The 26419-nt window shown below is 43.8% G+C and overlaps 2 protein-coding genes across 10 annotated transcripts in view; one reads left to right on the forward strand and one right to left on the reverse strand.

Annotated features, from left to right (window-relative positions):
• The window catches only part of CENPP (centromere protein P), a 230375-nt gene that overhangs the window by 116722 nt on the left and 87234 nt on the right, over positions 1-26419 (forward strand). The window contains exon 6 of one of the 9 annotated variants that reach the window (XM_045043495.1): positions 22767-25203. The exons of the other annotated variants lie outside the window; for them this stretch is intronic. Within the exon in view, the coding sequence (XP_044899430.1) occupies positions 22767-22901 (135 nt within the window). The 3' untranslated portion in view covers positions 22902-25203. Of the gene's footprint in view, positions 1-22766; positions 25204-26419 lie in introns of those variants that run through there. 9 annotated transcript variants of the gene reach the window in all.
• ASPN (asporin) lies at positions 159-22955 on the reverse strand. Its single transcript, XM_003995305.6, has 8 exons — positions 22816-22955; positions 16216-16492; positions 13129-13241; positions 9070-9283; positions 7849-7959; positions 3829-3922; positions 3065-3203; positions 159-951 (listed from the first exon to the last, which is right to left on the reverse strand). The coding sequence occupies exons 2-8, from the start codon at positions 16463-16465 to the stop codon at positions 754-756; spliced, it is 1119 nt and encodes a 372-aa protein (XP_003995354.1). The 5' UTR covers positions 16466-16492; positions 22816-22955; the 3' UTR covers positions 159-753.

The following is a 26419-nucleotide window of genomic DNA, read 5'->3' on the forward strand; positions in this document are numbered from 1 at the left end:
GAAAGCTTATAATAACTGAGATAATAAACAATGTGAATTACAGATTTATGTAAACACTTTGCTTTTTCGTAGAGGTTTTATAATGTGGTAATAATCATTAATTTTAAAAAGCATGTGCTGTAGTCTGAAACCAGATGTTATGAATAGCATCTGTCAAGTTGATAATAAACACTGAAGGCTTTATTATAAGGAGTTAGTTTAAACATATAGACAGTAAGCCTCTAAAATATGGGAATTTGAATAAGATTATATAAAACCATACTTCAGCATTAATAGAAACATTACAGTACCACCCAAGTTATTAAAGAAAGTTTAAGAATAGTATAATGTGCTCTCCATGAAGCCATTCTTGTCAATTTTGGTTTGCTAACAGCAAACGAAAGAGCACAGATTTTGCTAAGTCAAGCATTCCATTTACAGTACAGTTCTTTTTAAAATGCACTTGATAACAAAGTGTTAAATACTGATTGTATTATTTTTTTGTTACTGAGAAAAGAATGTTCAAGCATGAGATTTATGCAGAATCATTTGTGTACAGAAGGAAACTGCAGTACGTGCTTGTTTTTCTTGATCCTCATGGAGCAATAGTTTTGCAAAATTCTGTTGAAATTTTTTGTCATAAAGTAAGTCAGGGGACTTACCATGTAGGAATAGGTTTTTGCTGATTTGCATAATACCACCATTTTTAACAGAGTTCAAGTATTCCAAATGTATTAATTTCTAAATTTTATATTAAATGGATATTACTAATTACTACTTTCTGAAGTTCCCGAGCTGCACGCTCATTCTGCCTACAACACAGCGAAAAGCCGCGGGCTGCACTTCCCAGTACCTCACTGGGTTGTTGAACAGACTTATCGCACTGTATAAAGATTTCTTCATCTTCGGTACTGTTGGGCAGAAGTCATTCACTCCCACTTTTGTAATTGAATTAGAGTGAAGAAAGATTATCTGTGGCAGTAGGAGAAAGAATGGATTAAAAGTACATAATAAATGTAAAAAGAAAATGTTCTTTTTATAGTCCACATTTGTTCATGGCTTTATTTGTCCATTTATTTTATACTGATTTGTCTGTATTTCATTAAAATATATGTACTTGTCTGTTTATGCCTGTTAAATACTTACTGTATCAACACAGTATGGAGGCTGCCTGCCGTGGCCCAGAGCACAAACGCCCCACCCCCACCCCCGCTCTTCTGTACATAGCAGTGCATGCGCGCTGCAGTGCCATATTTACAACTCTGGGTTTGCATAAAAAGTATTAGATGAGCAGAAGAATAGAATTCTCCTACGGTTAGGCCTGCAATGTGAATATGAATTGTTAGCTAGCATTCTCTGTGATCAAGGCAGAGAAGTGTAGAGCTGCTCTTTTTGTAAGTTGTTTTATAGAAAAATAATGTCTGTCGACAGCTTGTATACATATCTGTATACAGCATCAACATTTGAATCTTTAAATTATTATTCAGAAAGAATGGACAGTATAGGAACTTCTCTGCATTCCCTTTAATAGCCCTTTAAATTCTTCCTTGGTCTTTTTGGGAGCTGAGATTTCTGAGAAGTAAAAGCATTCTACTCACAGTATGTTGACATAGGAAAAAGTGGAAGCCTTTTTAGCCACAGCTAAGGTAGTGGTTCTGGCTGTCGTTACATTTGCCTTTACATTTTGGTGAGACTGATCTGAGCCAGTCATGAGCACTTGAGACATTGTTAAAAGCTTTAAGTTTGGTGTTGGAGCCCCCTGTGCCCTCTATCTGTCTTGGGATGTTGTGACAGGTGCTTTGTGTGGTTCATGCATGTTTCCCAGCAGCTCAGGGTCAGTGCAAGGTACAGATTTCTGCAGCATTGACCTCACTGGGAATGAGAAACAGTGCTGGAAATGGACATGTTTGCTTTGTGAACGTTGGCTGAATTGTACCCTTCTGACTTGTGTTCTTCTTTATAATTCTGTTTTTTGTGTTCTAATTCTATTCATTAAAAGAAAAATGCTAGCAAGAGTATAGGTAGGTTTAAAAGCAGACAGAAGCTGGAATCAGTAAATTTTGGTGGAATAAAGAACGCAAATTGGGGATGACTTGAGAAAGGAAAAGACTCAGGTTGTACTCACTGGTTAGACATTTAAATACAGCATTTGAAAAATTCAGAGTAAAAGTCAACCTTGAGATGAACACCTGTCTCTAACCACATCCATTTTGATGGCTTTTATCTCAATGGAGTGTAGTGAACAAAACTTCTTTAAAGATAAATCGGGAAGAAATCTAGAAGCAGCAGTGACTCAAGGCCCATTTTTTTCTCAATGTGTTTTGCTTCTTGGAAGATGAGGATGTTGTGTATCGAGGAAGGCACACGAGAAAAGTGGACTGAGGTCAGAAGGGATTAAGTAGGGATTCTTGATTGGAAGACAGTAGATGAGAATCAGGGGGATCTGTGAAACTCCTAAAAGCATGTACAAAATACTGTCTTCATTTTTTGTTCTTGGAAGGATCTAAAATTTTATCAGATACTCCAAGGATTCTTGGGCCCCCTCCCACCTAGTCAAGACTTGTCAGATTAGAACAAAAAAGTTTCTAACAATGAAGAAGAAGAAATGTGAACCCATGACGCTCCAGATACTGACTTTTGATTATGTATTGTGGCGTGAATTTTTTTAATCATACACATTTCTAATCTAACACTTGATAAATGAAAATACCTGGGACCTTGTCTCTATGCTCTTTGTGAAATGTTTCCAGAATGAAAAGATATGTGATCCTCCTTGGATTCCTGGTGACCAGTCCTGCCTTTACATAAGCATCCCCTGCCGCCCCTGAGACCTGAAAGTAGCCAGGTCAGTAACTTCACCATGGTGGCTTCAGAGGCAGGAGAGACTGCAGGTGGAAATGGCACCTGACAATATTTTAGCTAACATCTCCTTAGAAGCCCTGTCTTAGGACACCTCAGGCAACTGGACAGTCTTTGCATGTGCGCTACCCTTACTTCTGGTTTCGTCTTTGCCTCAGGTCCTCACATGTTTCACAGAAACAAAGGAAAGTACTAGTATCTACAAAACACCAGTGGAACGTTTTACCTGGAGATATTTCAACTCCTGTAATCCTGAAGGGATTTTTTTTAGTTTGTTGTTTTCCAAGTGTATTTCTCTCACTCGTGGTATGTTAGCAAGACTTCCGTTTTCAATGTCAGTGATTCTGTTGTTTCCTAGGCCCAGCCTAAAAATGGCATAAAGTGCATCAACTCTTTTATTTTTTTATTTTTTTAAACAAGTATTTATTTTTGAGAGAGAGAGAGAAGGACACAGCGTGAGTGGATAAGGTGCAGAGAGAGAGAGAGGGAGAGAGAATCTGAAGCAGGCTCCAGGCTCTGAGCTGTCAGCACAGAGCCCGACATGGGGCCCGAACCCATGAACCGTGAGATCGTGACCTGAGCTGAAGTCGGATGCTTAACCGACCGAGCCACCTGGGCGCCCCAACTGTATCAACTCTTAAGCAGATCTTGTGACAGCTGAACACACCACAACTGAGTGGAAAGCATACACCTGACCTATTTGCATGTGTGTTCAGAGAAAGGTACTTCCTGGTTTCATTTAATAACCCGTTTCAGGGTGTAACAGCTGTCTGTGTTTTCCACTGTCACCGAAGTCTTTATCTAACCTGCATTAACAACAGGGACATTTGAGAAGTATTCTTCTCCTCCTTCCACTTGATGTCCCTCTTGGTTTTCCCTTCATGACAATGACAGACTTGATTAGGGCCCTTCAAGGGGTCTCCAAGGGGTCTCGCTAGTATCTCCATCATATCACTACCACTTCTGAGTTGGGGTTTAGAGGGCTTTTACCTTTGCAGGTCTTTGTATCGTTTAAAATCCTCGAGTTCCACGGTTGAAATTTTATTATAGTCTAAATGAAGCTCCAGTAAAGTTGATGGAAGTTCTAGAGATAAGAAAAGTAATAGGCATGTTAGGTCAGGCAAAACCAAGCCCCATTTATTATTTATTTACTTGTTAAGTTTCACATTGTAGACTTTGGCAGTCTTTTAGAGATCTGTTTTTTTTTTTTTTTTAAACTATTTATTATGGAGAATTTCAAGTATACACAAAAATAGAAGCTAGTTTTAGGAGCCAACACACTGCTGTCCAACATCAACAATTATCTCCATTTTTCCAAGATATTTTCATCTACCACATTAGCTATTTGTCATTGGCTGCCTTTATTGATTTGTTTTTCTTCATTTACTTGTTTTTTTGCTAGAGTATTTAAGATTTAAAAACATTTTTTTAATGTTTATTTTTGAGAGAGAAAGAGCATGAGCAGGGGAAGGACAGAGAGAGAGAGATACAAAAGCTGAAGGTCTCCAGGCTCTGAGCTGTCGGCACAGAGCCCGACGCAAGGCTCAAACTCACAAACCATGAGATCATGACCTGAGCGGAAGTTGGACACTTAGCTGACTGAGCCACCCAGGCACATCTTTTTAGCTGGAGTATTTAAAATCAAATTCCATATATAATGTCATTTCACCTGTAAGGTGACATTTCACCAGATGTCTCTAACTGACAAGGTCCTCTTGTTTCCACATGGCTGTCTCACCCGTGTCACAGCTGACAGAGCGGCTCTTTACAATCACTGAATGTTGCTTTCCCGAATGATCTCATATACGGTGTTTCACAGTTGATTTGTTCAAGTCAGGATCCAAATGTAAGTTTACAGAATGCATTTGTTTCTCCCATCTCTTAAAATTTCTTCTACTATTAAGTACATACTTCCTCCTTTTTCCCCATCCTGCATGGATTTCTTTCAGATAATGATTTGTTTGAGATGCTCACTTGTGTATTAGACTGATGGCTTCCACATAGCATTTGTCTTAGTCGTTTAGCCCCTTTTTCTCATGAGCTGGTGGTTAATCTAGAGACCGATTAGAATCAGTAGATCAGCCCTTTCTACAAGGTCCATTATTTCATTAAGAATGGGAAAATGGTGATTTTCTGATTTTTGTCATGCTTAATGCATTTATTAGGTAGGATTCTTCTCTAAAGAATTTTCCTTCGTCAATTAGTCACTTTGTAATACAGTTTTTACAGAAAAGACAACATAAATGCTTTCTTCTTTTAAGTAATAAATTGGTGTGATGCCCAGTGGTGACCAGTGAAATTTTTCTTCGTATCTTTATGAACACATGGATTTAGATCCATTGAAGTATTTATTCTCTTCCATTAGTAGTAGTTTCTGCATAAATTGGGAGGAACATCTCCAGTGTAACCTGGCACATGCCAGGTACTCTGTGAATGAATGTGGGCACCTTCTCTTCTCACCCCTGCGTGTTCGGACCCCAGCCCTCCCCAGATTAACAGAGACTGGAGCGAAAAAGATAGCCAGAAAATTAAATCACACTTCATTATATTAGGCTTCTATATATAAAGTATTATTTGTTAACCATAGGTTCTACTTAGCTAGCTAAGGAAGGCGTTCTTTTTTTCAACTCTTACTGAAACATTTCCTTCCTTTATTAGTGGTAGACTGTTGACGGTAATTGAAATATCCTTACAAATATCAGTATTCTTCCTGGCTGAATTTATGTTGATTCCAGAGTCTATTTTGGTTTTTAAAATTAATAAAACTAGAGGGCAGGAAAACAATTCTAAACTGAAGAGGTTCTAATTTCTTGAATTCTAATTAGCTGAGCTTAATTATATTCATGGAATGACTACTCCAATATGTTTAAAAAAAAAAAAGAGGGGGGAGGTTCTGTCTTCAGAGATTTTATGTACTTACGGAGCAAATCCATCATACATATAGAAATCACTAAAAAGGTACCATAGAGTGTTCCGGCCTATTCTAGAATATGCGGTAGCAAGTCAAAGAGAGAAATCTGTTCATGTTGAGCAGTCAGGGAAACTTTCTGGAACAGGGTTTGTAGAACTTGAGGGGACTATTCCCTTTCCTAGAGCATGGAGAAAGTGGATAACCAAAGAGAACAGTATAGCCTCTACTGGGTAAATGAGTGATGTATGAATTTGGGGGCGTAGCTCAGTGACTGTGCACAGCACTGGCATGCTTTTGTGCAGGTATACTGCCAATTCCTACCCGGTGTGCAAACAGCTGTCTTCCCCTTCCATGCAGTGCTATTATGTAGCAGAATTTTCCAAGTGAACTGAGAGGAGAATATGTTTCACTCTCCTTATGTCAATTTGTCAGGTCTGGTAAGGACCCTTTGGACCTCTGCCTAACTTCATCCTGCCACGGGGGGGGGGGGGGGGACGACGGGGGACAGGGGTGGGTAGTTATGATTGAATTACATTTCAGCAGTCAGCCTTAACACGTTAGCAAATAAATTATGAAAACAAAAAATTTATCTGGTTTTTGAATGTCATAGATATCTTGAAAGAGTAGTTATATGAGAGATTTAATTCCAATTTAAATTTCTAGAGATGTAATATGTTCCTTAAGGCTTTGGAAGAATCTTGAAAGCATTGTGAGAAGTCAAACCTTCATTTTTAAGATACACCAACATCTGAAGAGAATTGCTGTCCAGATATTGCAGCCTAGGAGAAGCTTCTGGGGAGCGCAGCTCTGGGGGGCAGCAGCCTTCTCTCTCCTCTGCGGCCCTCCTGTCCTGCTCCCCACCTGCCCCTCGACTGTGTCCGCTTTTAGCACGTACAAGGCATTTCTGTATTTAACTTGTCAAGTGGCATGTATTTTTGTTGGTGTTTTAAAGATGAGAAGGTAAATAAAACATTTTAGGTTTCATGTTGAAAAACAGCCACCTTATCGAAAGCCAGATAAGGTGGTTTTCTAAATTGTGTCGTTCTGAATTAAACTGATTTTTCCTATATAAAAAAATTGTCTTTCCACTTTTACTTTATGCTTTTTCTCCTTTGTGAAAGATCACCACTTGATTCATAAAAACAGCTTTGCTGTGTTTTTAACTTAACAGTTGATGTTCGTTTTGTTAATCTTCTGAGTCAGGTGTGCAGTAGAAACAGGTTATGAAGTGGCTGCTTTTACTGTGGACACTGAAGGCCAGAGCTGTTTGAAAGGGAACTGTAGTGTTGATCTTAGGTACTGATCTTTCTGATTCAGGCAGTCATCATAAGTGAGAGCGGGCACCCTTGTCAGACAAAGAATGGACTCTGAGCAGGAGTCCTGAGAAAGGCGAACTTGTCCAGTTCATTGCCAGACTGGGAGCTTGCAGGGAAGCGCTAGCAGGCTCTAGATGCATCTCACTTTGAGGCACCAGCTTCAGGCCACGTGGTAAAGAACAAGGTGCCCATTCTGGCAAAAGGGTTATGTCAGGACAGGGCATTCACCCGGTGCCTCACACCACCCTCTAACCTCTCTGCTCACTGGCCCGTTAATCTGCACAGCACCTTAGTGAAGAATGGGGTACAGGGTGCATACATACCCCTGCCAGCATCTGCCCCAATCTGGCCTGAAGGCTGCACCCCGTATTACTGCTGCATGGCTAGGAAGGGTCTCCGGCCCCAAGCATCTTCCCCAACCTTCTTCTCTAGAGAATGCCCACCCCTAGCAGGTACTTCACAGAATGACAGGTATAGATGAGTAAATGTCAGGGACGAGAAGGAAAATTAAAAGTTCATTACTTCTTCATGTTTGTTCTCACTGGGGAAACAAAAGATTCTGGTTTTATACTGGTTGGGGGTGGGGGGCAGGGGGAAGCACATATGGCTCTTTGTGTGTGTGAGAAAACAGTAAATTCCATCCTACCCTGACCAAATACGCAGGTAATGAGGGTTCTGACTGCAGTGTGGTTTTGACGTTGCATACAGCTTATATCAGTACCTTTGATGGCCATTTAGAAATGACAGTGTTTTAAAAGTTCTTTATCTTAAATAAATACAAACCTTTAGGAATTGAGGTCAGTTTTGCTTCTGCGATTCTGATATGGAATACTGTCACTCCTTCAAATGCCCCCGGTTCAATCCCATTATTATCGAGAGGGTTTGCACTCATTTCTGTGGGGGCAAATGACATAATTTAGCGTGCATTCATTGCGTATGAAGGAGAGCACAGGGCAGAGACAGACATCCCAAGAACATTCTGAGAAGTGTGAATTTCATCCTTTACCCTGCCTCACTCAAGGTGTTTGTTTCTGTGTCTGTCTGTTCCCTTTCTGTTCATCTCAGAGAAAGACTGCTTTGTATTATATAGCCTGAAATAGCAATATGCTTATATTATAGTAGATTAATACTAAGATAGATTTAGTATATAATAGAATTTTGCTTTGAATTACTAAGTCCGTGACTTGTTATCACTCTGTTCTCACCACGAGCATATTTTGTTAATATTACATTAGAAAAAAAAAAATAATCCTTCATATAATTTAAAACATTTGTGTTTTCCAGTATGCATTTGTCACCTAAGCTTTTAAAATTATAAGTCAATTAGAAATTGTTACTTGATAAACAAATATAATTTTGAGGAGATGCCAGTAAGTGAGGCTATTTGGTAAGTGCCAGCCATCTGACTGAACTGAATATGTGAATAAATGAGAATATTGATTGTGAACTCTGAATGAATATTGTGGAGGGCGGTGGTGGGGTTAGACCGTGGGTGTTAGAAGTAGGATAGGGTGGAGCTTATGATGTACAACAAAAAAGCCCTTAGCTTAGCAGTCTTAAAGCAGATGATATAAATAAGATGTACATTCCAAATAATCACCGAATTAGTTTTGTGCATTGCATTTGAGTAGTTTATACAATACATTAAAAATACTACCTTTTTTTGGTGTAGGAGTAACTTTCTTATTTTTTTAAAATACTACCTTTAAGTTAAATTTGAGGAATAGATTTTTACCAGTTAGGGTGCAGTCAAAACTGAAACCATACTAGGTGCTTCAAAGGGGATTCCTGAGAGCATGTGTTACAAAAGGCAGGTTTCTTTACATGGTATGAATTGTGTGTTATACTTTGATTTGTAAATGGCTTATCTAGATAAAGATTATCAGATTCAAAAAAATTAATTTCAGAAATTACCAGTCTTAAAATTATTGATAATGATAAAGATCTCTACATTTGCATATTGCTAATAATTCCAAAATGTCCCATTCATTTGCATAAACTTACCTAGAACATGTAAAGTATTCATTCCTTTGAATGTCTCCTTTTGTATTTTCTTAACTTTATTATCATGAATTCTGAGTTCTGCTAGCGATTTGGGAAGATTAAATGGTATTTCGCTTAGTTGATTGTGGGACAGGTACAGCCTTCTCAACTTCTTTGTAGTTAGAAAGGCTTTTGGGTGGATCTTTGTTAGCTTATTGTTGTTCAGAATCAAAGCCTAGGTAAAGCATAAAGAGTTACACCATATTGTGAAGTGGATTTGATTTACCAATTCTGCAGTGATTAGTGTGCTCATGGAAACCAATATGAATTATATCATTCATATACTTTATTAACTATGTAAACAATTCCCCTAGCCCAATCTAAGCTAAAGAAAATATTTACTACTGAGTTAGAACAGAGTGATTTTGAGGCTTTAGTTTGTCTTTCAGCAGGTGATGTGTTAATATAGTTAGCCCACCTCCCACCATTTCCCTGCATGGAAGTGATCGCGATGGTATTGTATCTAAAATTCTATTCTGTCACACCAAATACGTTTTTGTATGATTTTATCTACTTTTAAAACCTTATTTCTTTTACGTTTTCTGACGTTAACCATTTTTCCCAGACTGGAGACCTGTAGGAGCAAAGTCCTGCAAAATGCCCCCAGCATTCGGCATATCTCAGATACTGGGAAGACCCTAATGTGTCCTGAGAGATGCTTCAGCCCTTCACCGTGCCTCAGAGGCTGCAAGCCCAGGGAGTGACAGAGCCCCCCCTTGAGTGTGGAGGGCGCCTGGCTGCTGCCCCAGGGGTGCTGGGTGCGGGAACTACTCGCCATTCCCAGGGGCATGGCGGTGGCTGGGGCTCTGTTCCCTGTGACCTTCCATCCCCTGCTTTCTTCAGAGGGCAGCTGTAGGGTGGTTGTGCTGACGACTGCTGTCACCAAGCCCAGTCCACACCCACCTTCCTGGTGTTTCTACACTGACTTAATATGCCTTCCTGGTGTTACTTATGTTGTGCTCCTTCCACAGCAGAAATACAAAGACTTTGGTAGCTAAACTCCCCTTATTGTTGTTTCCTGTAGGTCCTTTCCTTACCCTTCTTTCAGATACACCATCTGTTACAAACCTCACCAGAAGTTAGATTAAACCCTGGGAGGAGAGGAAATTGCATTTTGTTACCACGTGGTAACACGTACATTTTCCTGTGTGCCACCAGTTAAGTTTGTTCTCCTTCCTTTGGTTACACTAGGGTGTAGGGCCGGGCGGGGCAGCGACCTGGTGAGTACTGTCTGCTCCAGTGGGCACTTGCCGTAGGCCCCCACTGCCAGGGGTCCCAGTGGGAGCGTGTGTGGGCTTGAGGGCAGCCTCCCGCTGGGACATGCATCTTCAGAGCCACCAGGAAGGAGGAGTGAGGGGTGCAGAGCGGAGTGGGTGTTTACCTGGGGCCACAGAGGCCACCCCAGCAGGGTGGGCTGGCAGAGTGTCTCCAGCTACACTGTGCCTTCAGTGCTCGCTTACACACGAAGGTCCCAGAGCCCCACGTAGTATGGTTATATGTAAGGACAGGAGACAAGAAAAGGAGAGCCTTTGAGAAGCTGGACAGTGAGTCCTCGTGGTAAATGAGGCTGTAATAGCTAGCTGGCAGAGGGCTGGACATGCATGCAATGATCTCACCCTCTTTCTGCTGCTGGACTGGCCTTGGGTAAGAACCAGAAAGCCAAGCAGGCAGCTAAAACACACAGAATTTGCAGAATATCTGAGAAAGCATTTTGGTTCTCTTTAAGGGTAGATACCATATGAGTTGATATAATTAAATGTCTTAAATATATAATTAAATGTCTTAATTAAATATATAATTAAATGTCTTAAAATATGCAGCATGCCTATAATACAGGTATAAAGTGTGTGTCCTAAGAATTGCTTTTACATTGAGCCAGTCTGGAAGCACTGGGCTGTTGGCAGCCCAGTTAATAGCTGTGTGCTGAGCACCTGACATGCATTCATTCCTCTAAATAGCCTCTCTGACTTCCATATCATTATTACAGCCCTTTCACAGCACAGGAAGGCCATGCTTAGTCAGGCGAGCCACTGTCCCAGTGCCTGCTTCTTCTGCTGGGGCCAGCGTTTGAGCCCAGGCCTGCCTGACTCCAGACACAGTGCCACGTAAAACTGACCAGACAGAAATTGAGGCCTAACCCAGCTCCTGACACCTTTCAGACTCTCCTTTCCCAGTGAATAATGGGAGTACAAGTGGGCTGAGTCCCTGGGATACTCCTAAAATGCCACAAAGTTCTATGACAAATTAAATTTAAACTGTTTATGATTTTGGTATTAAATAGGACATTGGGACACCTGGGTGGCTCGCTTAGTCAGTTGAGCATCCGACTTTGGCTCAGGTCATGATTTCGTGGTTCATGGGATCGAGCCCTGACTCAGGCTTTATGCTGACAGTGCAGAGCCTGCTTGGGATTTTCTCTCTCTCTCTTTCTCTCTGCCCCTACCTCGCTCGCTCTCTCTCTCTCTCTCTCAATCTCTAAATAAATAAAGTTGAAAAAATAGGGCATAAATTATTCTTGTGGTTGTGTAGCTCAATATAAAGTTGAAGAAGGGGTAAAAGCATTCATAGGCTGTATTTCCAACTTCTGAGAGTTAGTAATGGCCTTGCCATTCTCCATGAGTTCCTGTGGTCAGAAGGTGGTGGGGTAGACTAGACAGATTCTTGGTGGGGCTGTTCTCATATTTTAGTGAGGCCTCAGTTATAAGATAAATACATGTTCTTCCAATCATTCTTTTTTTTTTTTTATGAAAACTTTATTATATACGGAGCTGAATCTAAGCTGTCTGCACAGCACCCTTGAAAGGGAGGGGAGCAGTCACGGTCCCGAGACCCCACACCTGGCAGCACGGAGAGGCGTGTCTTTGCCAGGAGGCTGGCCTGGCCCCCCTCAGGGTGCCCCTCCTCGCCAGGCAGGCTTGGCTTGAGGATTGAGAGAGAGCCTAAGGAAGGAGGAATGTTCCTCGTGGTGCCTAGAACATGGCCAGCTTCCATGTCCTCACTCATCCAGCTGACAGCAACCGTGCTGGGACTCAGCTGGTCCCCTTCCACTGCCTACTAGGACGGGTCATCAGGGTCCATGCACTGACCCAAGTGTGATGAGAAGGCAGGGTGGCCTCCAAGAGGACAGGAGGAGAATAGGCCTACGTGGGTGGCCGCAAGAGAATGATGTGGCCGTGGTATCTCTACCTTCCCCTCTTAGTGTGATACTGCCCTACATGTGACAGGCCTTCCATTTCTTTCCTCTAGCACAGCATGAGAATGTACACACGTAGCCTTGAAGGCAGCACTAGTTCATATTGGCTTACCCCCACAGCCTGGTGCGGAAAAGGGGCCCCCACCCTAACTCTGTGCTGAGGAGAAGAGAGGACACCCCCATGGCTGTGACAGTGTGGAATCAGGCTCTTCCCACACCAAATTCCAAATTAGATTAGAAATTTTACTTGCTACAATCTAAAGGCTCTAAGTATTAAACACAAAAATAAGAATTCTCTAACTCTTAGAAAATTAAAATATTAACAAATATTGTAAGGAAAAATTAGTTTTCATTTTTAAAGTTCTAGAAGAAAAGCCATACAGATATACATTAATCAGTTAGCTATTAGATATATTGCATGTGCTGCTCTCAGACTTATGGTGTCTTCCAGTAAGTCAGCAGTTTAGGGACACATTTCCTCATACTGTATGCTAATTGCATTCCTGTAAATTGTCATCATCATCATCATCTTCTTACTCATTTTCATGCACAGTGACTGTGATTACCTGAATAGATCATGAGCCCTGTAGGACCATTTATTTGTAGTCTTAGCTCATCACCTTTCCCCCGGCCGCCGCTGCTTCAGTTAGCATCACTTGAATTGAATTATTAACTAAATCTATAATTTCTCATGAGACACTGCTGAGTAACAGGGATTCTGTCATTCTTCACACACAGAAAAGTAAGACTTGTTGACACAAAACAAAATACAAGTCATCCTTCTAGCAGCAATAGATTTTCACTTAAATATGAATATATGTTCTTACATAAAGTGAGGTGAGTCCTTTAAAATCATTTTCTTTGATTTCCTTAATTTTATTGTTTTGAAGGTCAACCATCTGAGTATCAAATGGAATGTTGCTTGGGACGGAGGACAAACCTGAGAAATAAACAAACATGTTACACACATACTGTATGCTAAAGAGGAGTTTTCTAATTTGACACCAATGCAGGTTAAAATCCATGATTACCAGTAAGAAACAGACAGCGATAACATTGCTCTTTGAGAAGTCCTGAAGACCTTTTCAAGTCACTTGCTTATTTTTGCAAGGTTTCTAGCTGGGTATAGCTGCCACTGCTCATCTGCACAAGGAGACGTGAAGTGGAGGTACATGAGGGTGTGCCCACATGACTGCAAGGGGTGACCACCACTGAGGGGCAGCTCCTGCCCAGGCACTTGGCTGAGAAGTATTCACACTCTGTGCCAGTTCTCAGGCTCTTGTGGTGCAGAATTGTAACCTGTGGGTTTTCATCATTTTAAGAAGCCTCAACATGTAGAAAGTTGTGCTTAGAAAATAAATTATATTATTTTCATGGGCATTATAAAAATGTTACACGTATTTCCTTTAATAATGAACTCCTCTACTTGTAAATTATTTGATTTACACAAACTTTCTCATCTGTATCTCACTGTTGATGTCTGGGTGTGTGGTAGACCTTTCCGGAAACTCTCCCCCTCAGCGCTGGGTCTCTCCCAGCCATTGCTCTGGCCAGAGGCTCCCTGGGTGCCTGTCAGCCTGCGCTTCTCAGCGGGTGTGACAATAGCCTTCTTTCTGTCCTCTCAGATAAGGCACAGCTGCATTGTCTCCTTGTGTAGGTACTCAGTAAAAGACTCCAGTGTTTTTTCCCCTCTTGAATTAAAAAACAAAGAAGACCAGGAAATTATAAGAGCTGACACAATGCATTTCTTCCTTTCTTTTCTTGCTTTCCCTGGATGGCTGAACCTGCCCACCCCTGCTTGTTGTCAGACAGGCCATATGGTAGTTATGCTTGATGAACATGGGGCCTTCTTGCTTTTCCCCAGCATTTACCGTCAAAATGTTCAAACATACAGATGAGTTGCAAGAATTTTACAGTGAAAACCCATATTCTCTACCATCAACATTTTACTACACTTGCTGTTCATCAGTTCATCTTTTTTATGCATCTTACAGGGAGTTACAGCTGTCAGTATGCTTTTGGGGGAGCCATCCTTGCTCCTGAAGAGCAAGGGCTCAGTATGCAAACACTGAGAGTGTCAGCACTGCCCCCTGTAGCCCTCAGTACTTTCCCCTCCATGGTTGACAGTGATGACTCCCTCTTTTAAGAAGTTTGACCATAGACAGGAAGAGGCAACAGGGGTAACTTGGTAGGTTAGCAAGGTAGCAGTTTTGTTAGGAGACGATTTGGGTCTAAGGAAGTGAAGTAGAAAGTCTTGGAGGAAAGCGGTGGCTCTGCCGAAAGCACCAGGTAATGTGGACTGGGATGGCCTCGCTCAGCCCACCCCTGGTGAAACTGGGAGCTCTAAACAGAAACTGATTTTCTGAGGGAGAAAGACCCTCTTCATCGTCGTGGTCACGTGGGAGAGTGAAGTGTGTACCACCTGTGTCGGACTATTACAGGTTATTCTTGGGTAAATTTTGTCTAGTAGGGTTTTTCAAAGCTAAATATATAGGAGGCTGTGCAAGGAAAACACTGTTTGCACCAGCTGGCTGTTAGGAGGTCACTGGGTTTTCTCAGCTTTTTGATGGCAGTCACTGTCCTGGGATGGAGCTGGGTGACGTCTCCTCCCAGGTCTTCACGTGGAAGCAGGTAACATTGCTCTGGAGCGAGTGTGGAGGCCACCCCAGAGGACTGTCTGTGCTGAAGGTGAGTGCCTCCTTGGTCACTCTTAACCCAGAGCCAGCCCCACTTACATGAGCCTGTCCTGCCTGGGACGCAGTTTATAAATAACAGCAGTTTAGAAATAATGGCAGCACATCCTGTTGTTCCCTAACCCCGACCTTTCTTTGCCCCGTCTGCCCTGGCTCTGTTTCCCTTACCGCTGCCCTTCCCTCCCCGGTGTGCTTCCAGTCGGCCGTTCTCAGGCCCGGCTTACAGGTAGTCATCTCTTCCTCACCAGAATGCCAGAGATAAACTTAAAACCCATTTTTCCTAGCCTGCATATTCCATCAAGACCTTCCCAGTGATGCTAGCCCATCATAAGCTCCTCTTTTGTGAATGCTTTTTGTTCCCCTCTCATACGTTGTCCCGCAAATGCGTACTTTATTGAAGTCTCTGCAGTGGATTGTAAAAGTGCCGTGGCAGAGGGAAGTGAGTCTAAAGCACTCAGAGGCACCAGCTGCCCATGTACACCCTGGAAGTGGCCCTCTTGGGCCTCTAGGCCCAGAATGACAGGCGTGTGCCACACCTTAGCTTCCTGCAGTGGGGCAGGTCTGAGTCTTCCCTCATCCTGGAAATAGCCCAGCACAGTAACCCCTGATGTGTATTCCCCATCACACCCTCTCCCTGAGCAGGCTCTGAGTGCAGGCCTCTATTTGAAAGCATCTTCATTGGAAGTATTAAAAAAATAAAGTACTCCGAGAATTACACATTTTTAAGACTTTGGAAAGTGATTTGGTTCAACCATTTTTCTAGACCGTTCTAAACCCAAATCATTCAAAACAGAATAGAGCACTGACTTTAAAAAGTCTAGATTAGAGATTTCACAAACTCTATAACCTGTTCTAGACAGGCCGTTTATTTTTTGTCATTGTAGAATGTTACTAGAAAGCACAGTATCAACCTGCTGACATCCTGAAATGAAACCACAGTGACATCTATTCTCTCTGAAGGGAATTAAAAGGAAGCATTTGTTTCAAATTTGAGAAGAGAAGGAAGTGTTCTATATATGAAATTCCCATTGCTTTTCTCTGGTTTTCTGGATTTTTAAAATAAGTTTGGATATACTTTGAGTTTGTTATATTTTCAAAAATCTTAAATGAAAAATTGCTTTATAATTAGCTAATATTTGAAATTTCAGTGAGAACTCTCTCTATCCTTTAAATTTTGCCAGAATGACATTTTCTCGAAAACAAGTTGATGTGTGTTCTTACCTAGATCAGAGCAGTGTACAACTCTCGAGTAGCACTGGCATCCAAATGGACACGTTGGGAACAGATCGAACGGGAAGAAGGGGTTAATTGGCTCTCTTGTTGGAAAAAGAGAGTTGTCCGCATCAAGGTCACTGTCCCCTTCGTCTTCCATGTCCTTCAGCATCATGTTCTTCAGTGTCACATATGAAGGGTGAAATAAGGGCTTGGCGGAGCACAAAGCCAAGAGCACTAGGAGCACACACCCCTTCATGTCGCCTGGTGAGGGGCCAGCCTTGGACTAAGGAGACAGTGAGACTAAGTTAAAGTTTAACCAGAATCGGTTCCTGTGTCTGTGCATTTCTCAGAGCAGTAAGAACACAACAGAATGGCACTCAGACCCGTTGCAAGGGTGACAGTAAATTTATAAAGTGTTTGGAAAGCAGTTTGGCAATATGCATTGGAAGTTTTAAAAATATTTTTCTTGTCTACTAATTCTACTTTTTGTAATCTAGTCTTGGGAAATAATTCTTTTTTTTTTTTAAGTAAGTATTTATTTATTTTGAGGGAGAGAGAAAAAAAGGGAACAAGCAAGGGAGGGACAGAGAGAGAGGGGGAGAGAGAGAATCCCAAGCAGGCTCAGCACTGTCAGCATAGAGCCCAACACAGGGCTCCACTTACAAACCATGAGATCATGACCTGAGCTGAAACCAAGACCCCATTACTTAACCAACTGAGTCCTCCAGGCACCCCTCAGGAAATAATGTGCATAAAGATGTCCATCACAAAATTACATGTAATAGTAAAAACGTTAAAGACCATATGAATGGTTAGAGGGAAATAAAATAGGGTATATTTTTTCCCTGAAATACTTTGGAGCCCACAAAATATTTGCAAAGAAGTTTAAAAATATGGAAAATTGTAATTTTGAAATTGCAAAAAAAGCAAATATAAAAAATCAATGCATAAAGTATAGTTACAAACACTCAAACAAAAACCTAGCATAAATATAGCTACCTGATGATAATCCTGGGTGGTGGAACTATGACTGATGTGTCTTTTTTTTTTTTAATTTTATAATTGCCAATAAGTACTACTATTATACTTAGGAAACTAATAAATGCTTTTAAAAACAAAAGCATCATACCCGACTCCCTATTCCCCAAATCCTTCCATTGCCTTAATATCTGTGTCCCTTTCAAAGCAAAGCCCGCGTGCCCCCTTGGCATCACATCTGGAAGCCTTCTGTAACTGATCCCCACCCACCGCCAGCCTCACTCTTAGACTTGGTCACTGTTTCCACAGTGTCACTTGGATTTCTTCCTTCTAATCTGTTCCATTGTCCAATACCTGATCCAGAGCATCTGAGGGCCAGACTTTCTTACTCTTTCTTTCTCATCTTTCCACGGAGTTCTGTTTGTTTTCAGTTGTAATTTTTAAAGCCCACACAAAACCGGAATGAATGATTAAGAACCTTCTGAGAATAGATTTGTTGTCCTCTTATGGCAGATTTTCGCACAGGCATGTTTACATACCATATATGTACATACATGTTACATATCATGGTTTCTTAACTGTGTGATCCTTGTGAAGCATCCATTCTTTGTAATTTTCAAAAATGGAAAGCATTATGAAATTATCTAAAACAGACTAATGGCAGTCTTCCCTTGGGGTGTGCAGTTGGCTGCATACAGTTGGTGAGGCTGTGTTGGCCATCCCAGGATATCCCTCAGCCCGGTCCCCAGGAGTGCAGCCAGCCTGTGATAGCTGCACAGGACTCCCAGAGTCTGTCACAGGTGGTCCAGCCTCAGGAGGACCCAGTCCCCCAAATCCTTGAGTCACACCAGCTGCTTCCAGTTTCTCAGAACCCAGAAATCAGCTTTAACCTCTCTGTGTGGCCTTGCTCTTTTGGACTTAGACATCAGAAATGAATTAATTATCTTAATGAAAATATTCATTTATATGTGGTATGTCTTTTAATCACCAAAGGAAGGTGAAAAAAAAATCCATCATCAGTTATTAACCTGATAATTAACATTATTTAAATCTTAGAAATTTAAATGGCAACATGAACATCTTGTCCACTGGGTAGCTGGACATCACTAACCAGATACATGAGATTTCTCTGTGATAACCCACACTGGATTACGTTAAGGATAGGATATACACATTTTTAATTTTAATAATTCACTTCAGAGCCAGCCCTGGCCTCCCACCTCCTCCCTGCCTTACAGAGTGGTCAATTCAGTTTACTCTAGACACATCCTTCACCTTAACTAAGAGGGGTGGGAGGCACAGAGAGCGTCTGTGGCCTCCAAAAGAATTAGACCCAAGTTACAGCTCACATGTCCCAGCCTGTTGTCTGCATTTTCTGCTGCAGCCCATGAGGGAACACGCTCTTTTATCCTGCATTCTGGTGGCCTTACAGGCACACTGTCATCTCCTCTTCTCCAGCCAGTCTACACACTGCTGCTGACATACATCTGCACAGGAAGGGGTACACACACAGCCTGGACTGAGGGGGCATGGGAGGGAGTGGTCGTGTGGTCAGATTCATATGGGCAGGGACCCTGTGCGGGCAGCATGAGGCCCAGCAGCGTCTGTCAGCTGGCTCAGGGACAGGCAGGTTCCCATTCTGTGTCCAGTCACCCAGGAATCCTGGCGTGGGTGCCTGATAAGATCAACTGGGCTTCATTTCCACTATCACTTTGTCTCCGGCACATTATTTCTGCTTTCCAGCTGCCTGCCCAACTTTGATCCCCTATGCTTCTGTGGGGCTCCTGGCTCCTGAATACTTGGTTCCCAGCTTTGTGTTGACCTTCTGAAGCTCCCTTTCCCTAGCTCATTCAGCCCTGGGTGGGTCCTTAGCCAAACCAAAGCTTGTCCCTGGTACCAGTTTACTCTTTAACATTGTTCTGCACTGTAGCTTTGCCTTCTGTGTCCATAGCTGCCCCTCTTGAGTTAAATGCCATTTCGATCCTATCTTCTGCCTTTGTTTGAGGTTGCTGCAGTTTTTCAGTGGGCATTTTATCAGGGACCTGTTGTGTACCAGGCACAGTATTAGGATGCAGAATCTGTGAAGTAGAGGCTCTTCTGTCCCTCGTTTCCCTCCTTAAAAAATAAAACCATGGCCCCCAATCTGCTGCTCTCAACCAAGCATGGGCGTGTTATAAAAGCCAATGCCAGAATGTCAGGGGCATTTGTAGAAACACTGAACCATAAATGCCTGTCAGTAAACAGAACTGAACTGCAAACAGGCAGTGCCAACTGTGTGCACCATGGCCGGCACTCTGGAGAGATCTCCAGGTGTGTGGTCCCCAGATTCGTAAAGGAAAATTCTTCACCAGAAGTCTGTTTACTCCTCATATCCTTAGTTTACTGTTTGAGACCAATAAATATAAAGCCATCTGTAAAATACACACACGTGGAAAAAAGATTAAAATAGAATACGTAAAACTAGTAAGAGAAAGAGTGGGCTATGGAGTGAAGGATTGTTTTACTCTCTCTGGGGGTGTAATTTTTAAGTTATTTAAATATCAGGCTCTGGTCCTCCGTATACATTTGCCTTTTCCCACCACTTCTGTAGCAAAAGTCAAACAGCAGTGTCCACATGGGAAATCTTTTGGGGCCATGGTTTCCTGAGGCCAACTCCCCTTCACTCCTGCTGCTTCCTGCTGCAGTCCTGCTGCCCCCTGACCTAGGTGAGCCCAGGAGCTGGGTGGAGGCAGGGACCAGGTGTGACTGGTGTTAAGGGACAGCACCGTGAGCAGCAGAGCTGGGAGGACTTAGAGGGCCACGCACAAGTGAAGGGGAAGAGGACACCAGGCATCAGGGCTGCAGACCAGCCCACCTGGGGGTCAGGAGGCACATCAGCCAGTATTCCCCCTTCCTCTCTCCTTGTCTCGGAGGAGGTGGGCCCTCTGGCTGCTGGCTGATGGAGCAGCACCCCCTTGTACCTGCCTCCTTGGGGTCCTTCTCCTGCAAGTGAGGGAAAAGACTTGTGGAGGCAAGGAATGTCATCTGGGTGGACCGCCTCCCAGTGTTGGAGCTTCCCCAGAACATTCTGGGTCGGTTAGCGTGTCCACTCTCTGCTTGCATGACTCCAGGGAGACGACTCAGGAAACGTACTCCTCGAGAGGCATCTGTGCTCCACTGCTGTCCATCTTTGCTTCATAGGAAATTCTCTGTATTGAGACCAAAAGTGCCTTCTGGCATATTCTTCTCTCTCTGCTACTTCTGACTTCTGTTAGCCATGTAAAACTAATGTGATCTTTTTGCATTCTTTTATCCTGTTTCCTTCTTTAGAAAGAGAAGTCAGGCAAGCCTTGGTTCTGTGATTCCTTTATCTGAGGTGATAAAGCCACGGCAAAGTACAAGTGATTATAGACCCCAAACCTTGCCCTATTCTAGCCGACCAGTTTCTTACCCACAGAAAAATACTGGCATGTCCAGGAGGGAACTCTGTATAGCAAGCAGTGTTTTTCCCTATTATTCAGAAAGAATATAGAGAATATTATTTCTTATTTAAAATAATGTGACTTTGCCTTATTTTAAAAATCTGGAGTTTATTCATATTTAGGCTTAAGCTCTTATTTGATTAGTGTGGGCAATGATTAGATTGTGCTATTTTTAAAACTTTTTAAGATGTTTGTGTCTTGTTCTTAGGAAGACTCAGTATTTCCCCAGTTTAGACCAGTTTTGCCAGAGTTTCTTACTCATGGAAAGCTTTGGACTTTGGTTTCAAGTTTCTTCTAATCAGAATAATATCTGGAATACTACTTCAGTGCTACTGCTGTTATTAATAAACCACGGCACGTTGGAGCCAGGAGAGGCCGGGAGGCTTTCTTTGCTCCCACTGCTCGGCCCCTCCACACAGGCCTGAATCCCACAGTGACTTCCAGACAGTAACCAGACTCTCCTTGGAGAGGACGGGGCAGGCGGTTTGGCCAAGTTCTCAGGACTGGAAATGGAGCTAAGAAGTGTCTTTCTGAATTTGCATAAACTCCTATTTTCCACTTAAATGTTCCACAAACTTAGAATGGAAAATTTGTCTAAGTGAAATGGTATTTCCTCTGACACTATTATTAGGAAAATAAGCCACTATGCTTTTAAATCCCATGCTTAAAGGTCTGCCTGGCAGCCGTCCCCTTTGGCTGACATGTCCCTCCCTATCCACTCACAAATGCTGGTAGTAGTTTTCAGTGTGTAAATGTGACAGGACGTGCTCCGTGTGTCCACAGAAGGCATCCAAGCTAAATCCAGGTACAGTCAAAGCTCAGCCCTGAAAGTGAACGTCCAAACATGCATTTGGAAACTTACCCACAATACCTTTTGGGAAGGAAACTGATGCTTTTAAAGACCACACTGCCCTTAAAGAAATAAGCTTTACTGTAGAAGTATAAATCACATCTGATAAAGAAGTTGCTGGCCTCTTTTCCTTTTATACCAGTTTTTGTCCTTCACCAGTTTTTCAGGGCATCTTAAGAAACAAAGAACTCCTGCCTCTTTATTTTCTACTGTCTCTTACGGCGCCTAAAGACTTGTGCTTGTAAAGTTAATCTATTTTGTCTCGAACCTCAGGTCAGGTACCCAGGTTTTCTTTTTTAGTGTAGTAGCTAGTGGTAGCAGAAGACTCCTTTCCACCACACAGTATTGCGAAATACCGAAAACAAAAACATCAACATGCTTTCACATGTGTGTGGGCTTATGATTTCTTTGTATTTCCTTTTTTTTCTTTTTAAACAACTCAGTGATTCTTAGTGAGATTGAAAAGAACAGCACTTTGTTTTTAGAGAGATCTAGACCCCTCGGGTTTCTTTGTGACTTAATCCTACACCATGTGTCCACTGCTGTCGCTGCCACACCTCTGAGCACATGAACAAGGAGGAACGCTGTGCGGCTGAGATTAGGAGGAAGCAGAGTATCAAGTACTCTGTTTAATCTTTTTAAATCTAAGATTCAGTTAAAAATTTACTTTGGGAGGGGACAAAGGAAATCTTTATTTTAAATTCTGATTGGAGTTTTGTGAAAAGAAAACTGATCTCTCATATTGGATATAGACCTAGTTGAAGTATTGCTGATAAATATTCTTTCTTGGAATTATTATGGATTTCCATGTTAACTGTCCAGTGCCATCTCATTACATAAGAATAAGGAAGACATTCGTCAAGGAAAAATATGAATAATTCAAATGTGTGACATTTGAATAATTCATACATTTTGAAAACACATTAGAAAATAACAGTTTTAATATTTACTGTTTCATTTAATGTATTTGTGATATCCCCAGACTTCATATCATTAATTATTTTAAGGTAATGTTATTTTCCTAAGTTCTTTAAATGATTTTTAAAATCAGCTATGTTAAACATATGGTAAAGCATAATAACAGGTTTTCATTTAACTGTAAAAGTCACAATTACATGAGAATAAATCCATTATATATAAAACTTAAAGGCTAGAATAATTTTAGGCGATGTATTTAAGTGCTGATTTTTAAGGAATTATGCAGATACTCTTTATCATTTAATGTACAAGCATTTATGCTAATAACACTAATGTACCCTTTATATCAGCTACAAAATAATAGTACCCTGTCCATGAAAGAAAGACTTGGAAACATACCTTGTAAAAAGAGAGTCAGCCTCTTGAGAGAAGTTCCCACCGTGTACTGCTTCTCCGGAATGCCCCTGCTCTCAGGTGCTGTTTGAGGAGAAGAGATGAGAAGGTGTTACGTTCAAAAGAAAAACGCCCTCGTTGGAGCCTGATGTGGCGGCACCCTGGGTGACACTGGAGTAAGCTGCCTCCACAGATTAGCCCATGTTAGGACTGAGGGGCGAGATTAAAACTTGTTACTGCTCATGTGTTTTCCATCACTGTTTGTACCGGAGCCAAGACTTCTAGCTAAACCCTAGACGTCTACTGGAAGATTCTGAAGAAAAAAAAAGAGAGTTTAATAATGCATGGCTGCTGGCCATTCAAAGTGCAGTCAAAGTCATTCAAGAAATACCTGATATGAAAATATACTTTTTGAAATTCTTAAATGAACGAACGAATACTGACACATTTAAAAATCGCTCACCCTATATAGACTAGCACAATAGTTCCCGGCTTTGGTAAAAAAGTACCCACGTGATTGAAGGGTAAGCCCCATGTCCAGGTATACCTGAGAAAGGAGCCGGGCTGCTGTGCTCTGCTGGTGGCTGAAGCCATTGCATCAGGGCTACCGGTCAGGGTTCCCCTCGGAAGCTTCCGGCCCTGCCACAGGGACACGGGGTGACGCGGCCCAGGCCCCGGTGCGCTGCGGCGCAGACCGACCCACGGACCCAGGGACGCCAGCTTGCGCCGTCCCTAGGAGAGCACCAGCCGTCACCATGCACCTTCCGGGACACGTGGGAGCAGGAGGGCAGCCTCCCCTGAGAAGAACGGCAGGCATCGTTGGCACACCGTTACCTCTCACCCCTGCGACAGCGTCCGGTTCCCACGGCGGCAAGGGCCTCTTCCTTCCGGGGAGGACGCGTCTCTGTCTGCGGGAAAGACCCACCGGGTCCGGCGCTGGCTGGCTGGCTGCCGGGAGCATCCCGACACGCGGACGCGCACAGTGCCTCCCGCGGGCACCCAGGGCCGGCTCTACCACCCCGTCCCCCGGGGAGCTGGCTCCTGGAACCGTGAGGCAGCCGGGCCGGGCTGGCGTGCGGGGTCTGGGAGCAGCGGGCCCCACGTGCGGGCGTCTGCCGCGTGTGGCTCAAGCGCGCAGCCGCACAGGGACGGGGTGGAAGCCGGCGGCGTTTGTTCTCCCGAGTTCGGAGCAGCGGCTCCACGCGGGAAGCCCCTGGGCACGGCGGTTGGTCCCGCGCGCTGTCTTGTCTCGTTCTGCAGCTGTAACGGGTGTGTACCTGGATACTCGCGTCGGTCCCGTCGCACACGTGGAGCCCCGAGGCTTCCTCAGAGGACGCCGCTCACTCTCGGGGCCGGCTTTCCTCCCCTCGCGCGGGGTTTTTGTGGTCCAGCCGGGTCGCCGTAGTTGCGGATCGTGCGGTGATCGACGTGCGAACGTGCCACTCGCCGCAGGTCACGGGACGTTCAAGGGCGGCGCACCGAAGAACGTGGAGTGGCCGGAACCTGTCGTGTGAAGCTCGTGTGTACATGTTTTGTGTGGAACTGCTGTACTCACACTCACGAGGTTTCCTCCGCTCGGACGGGCCGAGCTTCGCCAGCGCGTGGCAGCCCTTCTCCCCGCGGGCCGCGCGCACCCCCTCTGCCCGTGTCCACACGTGGGCCCTGGCCCTGCCTCCTCTCGAGAGCGGAGCGCTCCCTGCAGCGCCGCTCGTGTAACGGTGCAGTAGCGCCTCCCCCTCTTGTCCCCTCCGCGGGCTTTCTTCCTCCCTTTCTTCCTCCACCCTTTCTTCCTCCAGCACCTCACTTTCATCTTCCGTCCAAGGGCCCGGGAGTGGTGCCGGGGACCAATGTCCCTGGTCCTGCAGACGCTTCCCCCACCTGAAAGGAGGCCCGCAGACACTGTGTGGGAAGGAGCTGCGGAGCCTCTCCAAGGCCGTAGCTCCAGATACAGCAGTGGGCCTCCTCTGCCCCACGGCGTCGTGAGGAGGGAGCCCGCCGCTTGGGGTCCTGTAGGGTCCTATGCAGGGGACCTCCTGTTTTTCTGCACTTTTGTTCGTTATCTTTAAAAAATGTTTTAACGTTTATTTATTTTTGAGAGAGAAAGGCAATGTGAGCGGGAGAGGGGCAGAGAGAGGGAGACACAGACTCTGAAGCAGGCTCCAGACTCTGAGCTGTCAACACAGAGCCTGATGCAGGGGTCGAACTTGCAAATGGAGAGATCGTGACCTGAGCCGAAGTTGGAGCTTAACTGACTGAGCCACCCAAGCGCCTCTCGGTTCTGGCATTTTATGAACAGAAAGACTGATTAACACACACAAAAAAAACTTCATAGATTTCTTGCATAGCCCAATATATTCCAACCATGGTGAAAATAAAAATGGATTGCTTAAGCCACACTTGCATCTGATTTATAAGGCCCCTTCCCCTAGCCTCCTCCTAGTGTGGAAATGGAGAGCAGGGGTCACTGTCCAAACACAAAAGAACCAGAAGGGCCTTGGGAATCACCTCCTGCAAATCAGGAATGAAGTGGGTGGGAAGAGAGTGTCTGTGGCCTCATAAGACGCCTTCCCAAGCTCAGGAATCACTAGGCGGTCGAGCTGTGCAATGTCTGTCCCAGGGCATTTGGCGCTCTGTGCCTGCCGAGTGCCATCGAGAGGATTGTGGAGCCCCTCGCATGGCCCATCGCTCCTTCCACCGGATGGTGTACGTGCTGTGAAGAAGCGCAGGAGGGAGTTGTGGGGAAGCCCCAAGGCATGTGAGGGGCTTGCCTGGCAAGGACGGTTGTGGGAAAGTTCTGGGCTGTCAGACTCGGTAGTGTAAACAGTGCATGCTCTTCCTGCATAACGTGGAGGTCATGTAGGGGAGGCACTCAGGGCAGACTGGGCTCTGTGGTTTGTGACTAACTACTTACACTGCAGGTCATGACCCGTGGACAGTATTCATCCTGCAGATGTGTTTTGTTTGGAGCATATGGTATTTTTAAAAAACAGGAAATTTTATGTCAAAGTCCAAATTTATAGCATATCCCAAGAAGTCAGCCTGACAAAGCTGGCCCTGGCGTCCTGTGCGGTTGCAGCGATTGGCCGAGCTGGTGGCAGCAGCCTCCTTCCCATGGGCTCCTGGTCCCTGGTTCCAGGCTGCCCTCCCTGCTCTGCCTGCAGTGCTGGTGAGCTTCTGCCCTCAGCCCAGTGGAGGGTTCGCTCCAAAAATGAGTTAATGACATAAATTGTCATTTAAAATGAATTGATAGGAATTTATGAAGACTGAAAGACTTACGACAGTAAGTTTATAGTATTGTGTGGGTGTCATGTATTTTTAAATAATGCCTCAAAAGTTAGTTTGCTTTGATGATGGGTACAAGTAATAGTTTTGTTTTAAATAAACTTTCTAGCTCTTTCCACCGAGAAGACCTGAAGGCTCACACATCTGACTTCCAGATCTGTGTTTCTAAGAACCATTTCCCACTAGAAGGACCAACGCTCCTGGGGGAACTGACAAGTAATAGGTTGGGGCCAGAGGAGGCGCGAGATGTGCCAGAAACCTCTCATACCAGTCAGCACCAGAGTGCGCAGAAGTCACCATGGATGTGGACGGAATGCGGCAGCCAGTG

This window comes from Felis catus, chromosome D4, assembly GCF_018350175.1.
Source record: "Felis catus isolate Fca126 chromosome D4, F.catus_Fca126_mat1.0, whole genome shotgun sequence".
NCBI lineage: Eukaryota > Metazoa > Chordata > Mammalia > Carnivora > Felidae > Felis > Felis catus.

What these genes read in the sequence shown, in the direction of transcription:
- ASPN (XM_003995305.6), bottom strand. Translation starts at nt 16,465, where the DNA reads ATGAAGGGGTGTGTGCTCCTAGTGCTCTTGGCTTTGTGCTCCGCCAAG. An exon ending in CGATACAAAGACCTGCAAAG is followed by an intron (nt 3,204 to 3,828) that starts GTAAAAGCCCTC and finishes TGCCATTTTTAG; the next exon opens with GCTGGGCCTAGGAAACAACA. An exon ending in AGGAGTTGAAATATCTCCAG is followed by an intron (nt 952 to 3,064) that starts GTAAAACGTTCC and finishes CTACTGCCACAG; the next exon opens with ATAATCTTTCTTCACTCTAA.